General features: G+C 39.9%; 1 protein-coding gene across 1 annotated transcript in view; it reads left to right on the top strand.

The window, feature by feature from the left end:
• ANKFN1 (ankyrin repeat and fibronectin type III domain containing 1) overlaps positions 1-12,117 on the top strand; it is a 140,523-nt gene that overhangs the window by 74,477 nt on the left and 53,929 nt on the right. The window contains exons 7-10 of the mRNA XM_036341840.1: positions 828-935; positions 5,956-6,055; positions 6,972-7,104; positions 7,572-7,688. Of these exons, the coding sequence (XP_036197733.1) occupies positions 828-935; positions 5,956-6,055; positions 6,972-7,104; positions 7,572-7,688 (458 nt within the window). The remainder of the gene's footprint in view (positions 1-827; positions 936-5,955; positions 6,056-6,971; positions 7,105-7,571; positions 7,689-12,117) is intronic.

Raw genomic sequence — 12,117 nt, 5'->3', positions numbered from 1 at the left:
CTATGAAATGACTGACTGACCTGCTAAAAAAAAAAAAAAAATCCAGAGTTGGAGACAGCAGAATTACAGACTTGACATTAGTCCCATACGGGTTATTACTCTTGATATCATTATTGCCAAATGGAATGAAAATAGAAGGGGGAGAAAAATCTCAGTGGGTATTGCAATTTAAATTTGCCATGTAAGCTAATACTGTATATTTAGAGACTGAGCAGACAGGGTGGTTGGTGGCTCAGAGTATGTGCAGGAGTTGCCGTGCCAGCTAACCAAAGCAGACATTCATTAGAGCAAAATGTAGATTTCCATTTCTTGGCATCTGACATGGGCTCTTTCCTTGGAAAGAAATGTCAATTTGGCCAAAAGTGTGAAACCTACAATAAAAGCATTGGGACTGTAGATTTCATCTAGTCTGCACATTCCCACACCCCCTTCTTTCCTACTGTGGAAATCCAGTTGAGACCTGGGGTGCTAAGTGGAGAGATGGCAGGGGAACTGATTAGGACACTGGGTGCTGAAAGGAGAATAAGGAGCTGGGGGAGGGGAAATTGGACTCCCAAATTCCCCATTTTCTTTTGGCTTTCCATTACCATTTTCTTGTGCCCTAAAACTGCCCAACATGAGAAACCAACCACAATTACTGTTTTGCACAGGGCCCTGAACAATGGCAGCCTCCAAACCCTTGGCACTGCTTGCTAGCTGTGCAAATGCTGGGTGCTTATCCACAGAGTCTGTGGGCAGCATGAGCAAAACTCGGCTCCCAAGGCAGGGCTGGGGAGAGGCCTCCCCTGCTTTAAAATTTCACTCTGTTTGTTTCTTTTGTTCAATAGACTGGAAAGACTATGACGACAGAGAGCCCAGACACAAGGGACAGAGTGAAGTTTTGGAAGGTCTGCTGCAGCAGGTCCGAGCCCTTCATCAGCATTATAGTTGCCGAGGTAAGGATAAAAATCTGCACTGGGCCATCGACTGAGGTCTCGGTGGCGCCGGTAATTTTAGCAGTTTCCTAACTGGGTCATACCTTCTCATTCATCAGGGAGAAAGAGATATTAATATTTGTACATCTGGAATCACTTTACAGCACTATCTTGCTTTAACCCTTCAGAAAAGAGTTCCCTCTCCTTCCTCCCTTTCTCTCTCACCCTCTCTTTATAAGAATAGTTTGAAAACAAGCACAAGAAAAACAGCAGCTGCCATTAGTTCCCTTCCCTTTGAACTGCCCCTTTGCAAACCTCCTCAGTGTGCTGGGTCTTGAGTATATTCACCCTAAAAAGTTTCACCTCTGAAGCAAACTCTGTGAGCATCCTTGAGGAAGCACAACCATTTATAGCAGCAACAAAAATAATAAACCTTTGTGTATACTTCCAATAAAGTTTACATGCAATTTCACATCCAATATCTCTTTTCCATCCTCATTTTGGCAATTACCACTGAGGCTAAGTTACTTGACCAAGGTCACAATGCTAGGAAAAGACAGAATCAACATAGCAACTGAGGTTTTCTGTCTCCAAGCCCAGCCTCATTGTCACACCTCATTTTTTGGTCTCCCATCCTTACTTACAACAGGACTGGGCCTTGGACTTTAACCTCACCCTGAATTTTAATCTTCCCCTGTACTATTGCTCAAGACCAAGTAGAGCATACCTTCCACAGACCTGCCAACTACACCCAGAAAATCTCTCAAGGAGCTTTTGAAAGCTTCTCTTCTACTTGGACTGTTCCAATGGGACAGGGTCGGGTTTCTGATCTGTGTAATGATTCGTGGAACAGGCACTTAGTTTTATTTGGAGAATTAAAGCCTCCATAAAGTTTTCATTTTCCATGCTCCTTCACCCACCAGATCGCCAACCATATTGCACTCCCTAGATTCAGGGCACTGCTGGACCTGGGAGGTAAGAAATCGATGGTTGAGATGAAGAGATGCTAGTTGAGTTCTGATGAAGTGTAAACAAAATGTTATTCCCAATTACTGTAGAACTATGATAACTGTAGAAATGTTGGCTATAACTAGAAATGAGGACACACATTTGCAAGAAAATATTGTCCTAATGAATGGTTCATTAGGAAAGTTAAATATGCATGGAAGAAGCTTGAGAAGGAAACCCCAGAGGGATTTCATTCCCAGAACTTTAGGAAAACTTTATCCAGATCAGAGCCTTCAACATTCCACACTACGCAAGGTGCACTCAATTCTCAGTTATCTAGGGTCCATTTAACCAGATGAGGCATTACCTAGAAGAACATTATTTTCTTGCAAATATTAATACTCAGTTCTAGCTATAGTCAAAATTTCCAAAGGGCTTTACTGTCATAGTTAAACAGTAACTGAGAACAACTTTTTGCTAATGCTAAGTATGACCATCTTAACACCTACTTAAAACTCAGCTAGCATCTCTTAGTTTCAACCATAGATTTCTTACTTCACTTTCTCCTTTCCTGCTTCTTCATCATTCTCCTGCCCATTGGTTCCTGTATGGCAGGCAAAGGTAATAAAGCAATGGAAAGGTAATTATTTGCGATTCATAAGCCACATTTTATTTGATCTTTATCAGAGGGGGAAAGATAAAACTACTCATGAGGATAAGGGAATATTATTTGTATTACCTAAGGATTTAGATGCTCTCCCCATTACTATTGGATTACTATTCAGTGGTCAAGAAATGATTGTCTAGACAGCCCAATTATTTCTATGGTTTCCATCAACTTTTATCATGTGCATGCATTTCCTCACATGGATGTAAATATATGTGGACTATCGGAAAGACTGATTAAGGCATACGGTAGAACTTCCCAAAAAGGAGGATTATTTTTTATATTGAAATATGCTCTGGATACTTAAACAGTACCCAAGTGCATTCCAAAGAACAGTGGTCCTATAGGATGCTCAGCTATTCTCCAGTTGTATCAATTTTCTCTCAATACAATCAGATAACATTACTATTGTTTCAACTGCACCTTCTTAAAGACACTTCTCATGGAGCCCTTTTACCTCCTCCAATCTAGACTGGTTACTGGCTGCCTCTGTGTCTGGTGAGCAGCTGTCACCCTAAGATCTCCTTTCACCACTATGTTGAGGACTCTTCATGCCACTCTCCAATATTAGATTTCTTCTTTTTTTTAATCCCATATCTTTCTTTTTCTTGGGTTAGTCTCTCATTTGGGGAAGCCTTTTCTCTGGCAGCTTCCTGAGAGGATAACTTGGGAGCTAACTTTTGGATACAATGAATGTCTAAAGATTTGTTCTAGTTATTCTACTTAACATTTATTTAAGGATTTGGATAAGTATGGAATTCACCATTGAAATAATTTTCCTTCAGACCTCACTGTCTTCTAGCTTTTGGTCTGATTGCAGTTTTGTATAAAACCTATTTTTTCTGCTAAGGTTTTAAGTTTTCTTTTTAAATTCGGTATTCTAAAATTTCACTATTATGTGCCTTTGCGTGGCTCTATTGTTGTCCGTTGTGTTGCACACTTGGCAAGCCCTTTCAATATGGAAGGCACCTTCAATTAGGGGATATTTTCTTAAATTATTTGTTCCCTTTTCTCCATTCTCCCTACAAGAGCTCTTATTCAGATGTTGAACCTCAGAGACCAGCCCTTTATTTTTCCTTTTTCCCCCTCCCTCTACTCCTTTCCATCCCGTGTCCTTTTAAATTTCCCCAACTTTATTTTCTAAGCTTTCTATTATGTCTTTCAGACTTTGATAACATGTATTTTTTTAGAGAGAGAGAGGAAGGAAGAGAGAGAGGGGAAGGGAGAGAGGTTAATGGTGCTGTTAAGTCTTGTATGTGCCTTGACCAGGGATCAAACCTGCAACCTTGGTGTATCAGGACAACACTCTAACCAACTGGGCTATCCAGCCAGGGATTTGATAAAATATTTTTAATTTCCAATGCTCTGTTTTATTCTCTATTTCTCTTCCAGATTCCTATCGTTTTTATGAGGCAATGTCTTTTCTTATTTCTAAGGCTATTAATGATAGGCATTGTTTCATTTTATATTTTCTTTTCTCAGCATAGTCTCTCCTCTAAAATGCTCTTTTATTTCTTTGGGTTTGGCATCTGTCTTTCCTGTTAACCTGTTCTTTGCAACTCCCTGGTGATCCTTATACATGTGCTCAGATTTAACAGACGGGAACTCAATAGCTATTGGGAAGTTCTGAGCACTAAGGCTCTTTACTTACAGGCTTCATTGTAAGGTGATCTAGCATGGCCTTATCTTTAGGAAAGCAGTGAAGTCAATGTCAGAATCTTTAGGTACCTTCTCTTTGGCCACAGAAGTTTCTTTCCAGTATCCTGCCTGGAGGAAATAAGTTTGAGTACCAATGTTCTAAGAGCCCAGTGGGGAAATATTCTGTATGGAAACTTTCATTTAATCCACCTGTTTTTGAGTACGAAACACCTCCTCCCCCCATTAACTGTACCCTGTGTTTCCCACTCTAAAGACCTGTTTTTGTGCTTTCCAGAGAATATGACTCTTTTTTCTAGAGAGGGGAAAGGGTATCTGTCTACCTAAACAGAGTAGCAGAGGATATCTAGAAGTCTAACTACTTTCTAAACAGACTTAAACACATCCCCCTGATTTTAGCTTCATGTTCACCCGCAACTTCCAGCAGTATATGGTGCCCACAGGGTGAGTCAGGTTACTCCACTGCTGGCTTAGGATTCATCTTTCTCAAGTCTGCTAAATCCATCTGTTCATCTGCTTTCCAGCTACCAAAATTCACTTGCTTTTGTCTCCTGTCCCATCTCATTGTCTTTATAGATTTATGTCTTTGTCTTTATAGATTTTTAAAATCTTTTTGCTCTGCATTTTGTGAGGTTTAAGGAGAGAGCGGTATGTAATGAATGCGTTCAATATGCTGCTTTAACCGGAAGCAGCATCATTTTCAAGCAGGATATGACCAGCTGAATTCATGTTCAAGTCAGAAAAAAATGCTTTTGCTTTGTTCTGCCAGGAATAACTGTTACCAGCTCAAGCTTGAAGCTGGCATGAATGCTTGTGTCAGCTCACTCCCAACTGCTCCTATAGGATCATGGGCAGAATCACACTGGGCCTCCACCATGGGCCATCACCCAGGAGTCCATGTCTAACAGCACCAATATGGACCATATTCTCATCCCCACTGACAGATGTGTCAAAAGTTTGATGATGGCCCAACCTCAGCTTCCCTTCATTACATTGAAGATAAGAATTAGAATCAGTGATCATCTCATTCAGCTCCATAGAGCCCTGTTTGCAAAGAAGTCTACTGCTTTTGTCAGGGAGAGCTCCAGGTTGTAAACAGAAGAGCTCAACAGATGCAATGGGTGATTTGCTCACCACGGTAGCCACAAAACCTTGCACACAGTAGTGTCTCAACAAATACTTATTCAGTGAATGAATGTCTCCGTTTTTCTGGGTACTGCTGTTTTTTTTATCTTGGACAACTCACTTAACCTTTCTGTCTCAATTTTTCTCCTGAATAAGGATAATAATCATACCTAAACTATGTTTGTAGCCCTCACATATGCTGGAAAAAAAACCTTCCTAGAATGCTAGCAGTGATTATAATAAAGTGGCAGGATGATATGGGTGGGATTTTGTTTTTTATTTTCTATTCTCCACATTTTCTGTAATATACCTATATTAATTTTACTAGTATAATGAAAAAAAATTTAGTGGACTATCCCACCTTATAATAAACCGCTGATACAGAGAGGATAAACAAAACACCGCAGTGGTTTCCCCTGGAGTTATGTTACTCATGGCCAACATTTTTGAGGATCTGTTCATTGAATTAACCACTGGCATCTCAAGATACAAAAGTTTCTTGTAGGAATGAATGAGCTGAATCCCTACATGAGACTGAGGATAACACTGAGGAGACAGGGGAGTAGAAGGCAGGAAGGAGGGAAGAAGGTACTGGGAGTGTTTCCTGCCAATGGAATTTACACTGTATTTTTTTCTGTGTTCCAGAAACTTCAAAATTACAAGCCACAGGCCGCAAGCAGTCAGTCTCAAGGAGCCTAAAACACCTATTCCATTCCTCAAACAAGTTTGTGAAGACCTTGAAACGGTGGGTCCTATAGTTTGTTTTTTCAGAAAGTTTTAACTTCTCAGGAATCAGCTGGTTTTGGTTCTGAGTAGAAACTAAGTTGAAATTACTTTTTGTTATTAAAAGAATATGAAGTTCATACCTCTTATTTCCCTCCACCTTTTCAGCCATCCTTCCACCCTACCGCCACTCCTCTGGCAACTATCAGTGTGATCTCTATGAGTCTGTTGCTGTTTTGTTTTGTTCATTTTTCTTTATTAGATTCCACATATAAGTGAAATCATTCGGTATTTGTCCTTCTCTGTCTAACTTATTTCACTTAGCATATAACCCTCTAGGTCAGGGGTGGGCAAACTTTTTGACTCGAGGGCCACAATGGGTTCTTAACTGGACCGGAGGGCTGGAACAAAAGCATGGATGCAGTGTTTGTGTGAACTAATATAAATTCAAAGTAAACATCATTACATAAAAGGGTATGGTCTTTTTTTTTTTAAGTTTTATTCATTTCAAACAGGCCGGATCCGGCCCACGGGCCGTAGTTTGCCCACGGCTGCTCTAGGTCCATCCATGTTGTTGCAAATGACAAGGTTTGTTTTTCTTTTTTTTTTAATCATGGTGATCACTTCATAAGTATGTAAATATTGAATAATTATTTTATATACCAGAAACTCATAATATTGTATGTTTACCATATTTTAATTTTTAATAGATCTATCACATTTTTTAAAAAGAATATGAAGTTCATTTTTCTTCTGAGAATTTGAACAAGATAGTAATTTCTCTGAGTTTTGAACAGTGAACTTGTGATTCTTAGCAAGAATACGCTCATAGATATATTTTAAATTATCCTTTTCATGTCCAAAAAAATTTTACCATGATTGAGGCTTGGTAGAGGAAAATGGTGGAGGACAATTTTTATTTTGCCTTTTCTTTTTAGGGGACTCTACATAGCCGTTATATTTTATTACAAAGATAATATGTTAGTCACCAATGAAGATCAAATACCAATCGTTGAAATAGATGACTCTCACACCAGTTCCATCACACAAGATTTTCTATGGTTCACGAAGGTATATTGAGTTTGATTTTATTTACTCCCACTTTGCACCAATGTTACTGCACACAAATCTCTGAAACCTTAGTTAAGGGGTCTCCAGTGATCAAAGTATTGGGGTGGGAGTAAATTTCCTAAAAGGTCTTTCAGTTCTGATATGCCCTATGTCATACAAAATGCCAAAACAGTGTCTACGCTACATTTTCAAAGCAAAGAAGCTTGCATCCTGTCAGATTGTGTCTCTACTATTCTGAGTTATGGGATCGTTTGGCAAAGACTAAACTGTGGATCTGACTGTTTCATTAACATTCAGATCTTTTTCCAATTGGACAGAGATCAAAAAGTTGTTTCACCCATATCTGCAAATGGACTAGAGAACAAACATCAGGGGTCAGGTTTCCTTCTCCCTGCTGTGCTTTGATGCCACAACCTAAATCATGTACTGGCTTGGATGATGATATGACCTTGTGACTTCTTTTGCAGCTGTCTTGTATGTGGGAAGATATAAGGTGGTTAAGGCAAAGTTTGCCTATCTCCATGTCCTCATCCACAGTACTGCAAACTCGGCAGAAGATGCTCGCAGCAACAGCCCAGCTACAGGTGAGGGGCCAGGTTTCAACCCAGACCTCGACAGAAATCTGAGAAAAACTTGGTCAATTCCATTCCAATCTGACCCGGAAAGGAAATGGTGAGATCCTCTCTCTTTCAGAGCCCATGAAGCATATGAAGGACTCTCAGTTTGAGCTGCTGCACACCTGCTCATGTAGGGAACCTGTGCCTTTAGCAGTCTCTTGGAAGAAAAGCAGGGGTCTCTCTTAAAGAGTCTAAGAGTGACCCCCAAACAAGAAGTAAGAAGACTTGAGTTCTGGATTTGATATTAATAAGCCAACTCATTTCTCCTTGCTAGGTCTCAGTTTTATCACTTGCAAAATAAAAGGAGTCTGAGTAAATAACCTGAAGAGCCCTTGCTGCTCTGGCATCCTATCCCGTGCCTTTATGAGTGTATGGAGATGGAGAAGTAGACCAAGGAGATATTTTGAGGTGTTTCTTGGCTTGATGCTTTTTGTAAAACAAAGGTATTTGCATACGTTTTTGCTTACTTAAAGCAAAACAAAAGCTTACTTATAACCATGAATGTATTCATCTGTCTGTACTACCAACCCAGTGGTCGGCAAACTCATTAGTCAACAGAGCCAAATATCAACAGTACAACGACTGAAATTTCTTTTGAGAGCCAAATTTTTTTTAATTTAAACTATATAGGTAAGCACATTGGTATTAACTTAATTAGGGCACTCCTAAGGCTTAGGAAGAGCCACCCTCAAGGGGCCAAAGAGCCGCATGTAGCTCGAGAGCCGCAGTTTGCCAACCATGGTACTAACCTAATCAGATCAGGTCTCCAATCCCTACAAGAATATTTATAGATTACAGAGTCCCTCCTAGAGTTTGTGTTCTAACCAAGCTCTTCTGGATTTTCCTCTCATTGTTTTCTGACATTCCCTGAATTTGTGGTTCCTAACAGAAAAACATCTGCTACATGGAACTGGGGTCTTTAAGAGATCTCTGAGCCTTTAACAGTAATGGGCATCTACCTACAAAGCTATCAGTTACATCAACCCCAGAAATATGCATAACAGGAATCTATGTATGCTGTATTTAGCCAGGCTCTCCTAGCCAAGGCATAAAAATAGGGTCATAACAAAAAAAAAAAAATTCTACAGCTCCACCACCACCTGCAATTACAGGAACTTCATTTCTTGACCCACGCAATAATTCAACTTCCTGCAATAATAATTATTGTGTTGCTATTATAAGTAATTCTGCAAAGTAACTCTTACCTTTAAGAATGCTCCGTGCTATGTTCCATTACATAAGTGGTTTACTGCCTTGTGTCCTCACTGGCCTCAGATATTTTAGTAAACAGTGCTCTCCATTTCAACTCTCTTGATTGCAGAATCTTCCCCTTCAACTCAAGAAAAAGTTCTTGGAGCTTGGCCATGGTGACTATGCTCAGTGTGAAGCACTCCTTTCCTTTCATCACTGATCAGCTTAAATTAGACCAATTCACTGTACCTCAAACTGCTCCTTCATTAGGATAAAGTTCTTTCCCAGGAGGCTCAGAGCCCTTATTGGATGGACTCTCTCATTAGCCCACCATACAGCCCACACATGCTTGGATCACAGACTGAATAACCTTAGGATTTCAAATGGAGCTCTTTGATTCTTATGTTTATTGAAGGCTTCCTAAAACACTTTCATCTGATATCAGTAACACTGGAAGAATCAGACCGTCACAAGCCAGTGCAGTTAGATGCTGAGGAACTAAAGGGAAGCTGTGATGGTCAGTGTTCCCTACTCAACTACTCCCATTGCAATAGCTCTTGGATTTCCTTGGCCCCACAACTTTTCGTAATGCATCAGCCGCCTTCTGAGGAATTTCCCTCTTTGTCTAGCTTATATTCCTTGGCCCATCATAATCACTCCCTTGAAAATATTCTAAATTTCTGGCCACTGTCTCCTTCCATATTATTTATTTGGAAAAATCCCAAGTCTGGATGAATCCAACATGTCTATACTGAAGTATAGTTGTATACTGCTATAGAAAAAAATCACCAAAAAGGTGGGGGGGGAGGGGCAGTTGACTGGCTTTATGTTAAATTCACTACTACAATTCCCACATATAATGTTACCTAGTGATCACATTCCATTTCTCTACCAAATTCACTTTCCCAAACTATAAAACAACTATTTAAAACTGTCTCCATTATCCCACATCCCTTCACCTTCCCCACACTCATTACAGATCAGCTGATGACTTCACTGTATAATTCATTAATAAATAGGAATTAATTATTTTCCATCATCAAATTTAAAAGCTTCCTTCCACTGACCCTACTTTCTCTTCCTTCCTATTCCAATAAATAGTCTCACTCCTCCTACCAAAGGCTTCTCCCTCAAATGTGCTCTGACTTCTTATTTAAACACTAGTAGCCCTGCACATGAATCCGTGCACCAGTAGCTCACCAGTAGCTTGCTGCCGCCCTCCAGTAGCTCTCCATCCACTACCCTGCCCTCCTGCAGCTCTCCCCGCCCCCCTACCTCCCTCCCGCCGCCCCCCCCCCCCATAACTTGCAGCCCTGCCCCTCCTGTAGCTCTCCGCCGCCCACTTGTAGCTCGCTGCCCCACCCTCCTCCTGATCCGTGATCTGGTCATTAAGCAGTCGGTCATTACACTTCACAGCGTAACGACCATGTGCATATTGCATCTTTATTATATAGGATAAATCAAGTCTCTCCAGTTTAACCTCACCTCAAATCCCTTCCTCAACCCCACATACTCCTTCAACTACCAAACTCTCTTCTCTTCCTTAGATCCAAAGTTCTTGAAACTCCTTCTCCACTTACTTCCTCACTTCCCATTTAGTACTATTGTTTATTAATTATTGTATTATATTCCATATGAACAACTATAAAACTACTTTTGTTCCAACCTATATTGAAGCCACTTGATTTGTTGTTGTTGTTGTTGTTTAGGGGGTGGGGGACAAAGGGGGCAGTTACAAGCATAGAAAAACTTTTCAAAAGAGAAAGAAAACTAAATTGGGGGAAACTGATGCTCACTTAATATTTTATGTCTCTTTACTAACCTAACATTTTTTTATAATGCTCTGAGGAAAGTAAAAATACATTATTAAATAGCTTGGTTGGCATAAGCCACAGACAAAAGATTCTGACCATGCCATTCCCTTACTCACACTCTTCCAAGAATGGCCTATTTTAATACCATTTATCATCACACCAAAAAAATTAAGATACCTAGGAATAAACTTAACTAAAGAGGCAAAAGACCTCTACTCAGAAAGCTACAGGACATTGAAAAAAGAGATAGAGGAAGACATAAACAGATGGAAGAACATACCATGTTCGTGGATTGGTAGAATCAACATCATTAAAATGTCCATACTACCCAAAGCAATCTATAAATTCAACGCACTTCCCATTAAAATACCAACGGCATATTTCACAGACCTAGAACGAACGCTCCAAAAATTCATCTGGAATAAAAAAGGACCCTGAATAGTTGCAGCGAGCCTGAGAAAGAAGAACAAAGTAGGTGGGATCTCAATACCAGATATCAAGCTGTATTACAAAGCCACTGTTCTCAAAACTGCCTGGTACTGGCACAAGAACAGACATATAGGTCAATGGAATAGGATAGAGAACCCAGAAATCAACCCGAACCAATATGCTCAATTAATATTTGACAAAGGAGTCAAGAACGTACAATGGAGTCAAGACAGTCTCTTCAATAAATGGTGTTGGGAAAATTGGACGGATACATGCAAAAAAATGAAACTAGACCACCAACTTACACCATACACAAAAATAAACTCAAAATGGATAAAGGACTTGAACGTAAGACGGGAAACCATAAAAATACTAGAAGAATCCAAAGGCAACAAAAATCTCGGACATATGCCAAAGCAATTTCTTCACTGATACTGCTCCTCGGGCATTGGAAACTAAAGAGAAAATAAACAAGTGGGACTACATCAAAATAAGTTTTTGCACAGCAAAAGAAACCATCAACAAAACAACAAGAAAGCCCACTGCATGGGAGAACATATTTGCCAATGTTATCACCGATAAGGGTTCAATCTCCAACATTTATAGGGAACTCATACAACTTAACAAAAGGAAGATAAACAATCCAATCAAAAAATGGGCAAAGGACCTAAATAGACACTTTTCAAAAGAGGACATTCAGAAAGCCAAGAGACATATGTAAACATGCTCAAAGTCACTAATCATCTGAGAGATGCACATCAAAACAACAATGAGGTATCATCTCACACCTGTCAGAATGGCTATCATCAACAAATCAACAAATGACAAGTGCTGGAGAGGATGCAGAGAAAAGGGAACACTCGTGCACTGCTGGTGGGAATGCAGACTGGTGCAGCCACTATGGAAGACAGTATGGAGTTTCCTCAAAAAACTAAAAATGGAACTCCCATTTGACCCAGTGA

Source organism: Myotis myotis, unplaced genomic scaffold (assembly GCF_014108235.1).
Source record: "Myotis myotis isolate mMyoMyo1 unplaced genomic scaffold, mMyoMyo1.p scaffold_m19_p_17, whole genome shotgun sequence".
Lineage (NCBI taxonomy): Eukaryota > Metazoa > Chordata > Mammalia > Chiroptera > Vespertilionidae > Myotis > Myotis myotis.
Note: the sequence above shows the minus strand (reverse complement) of the source record. Positions and strands in the feature narration are given on the sequence as shown.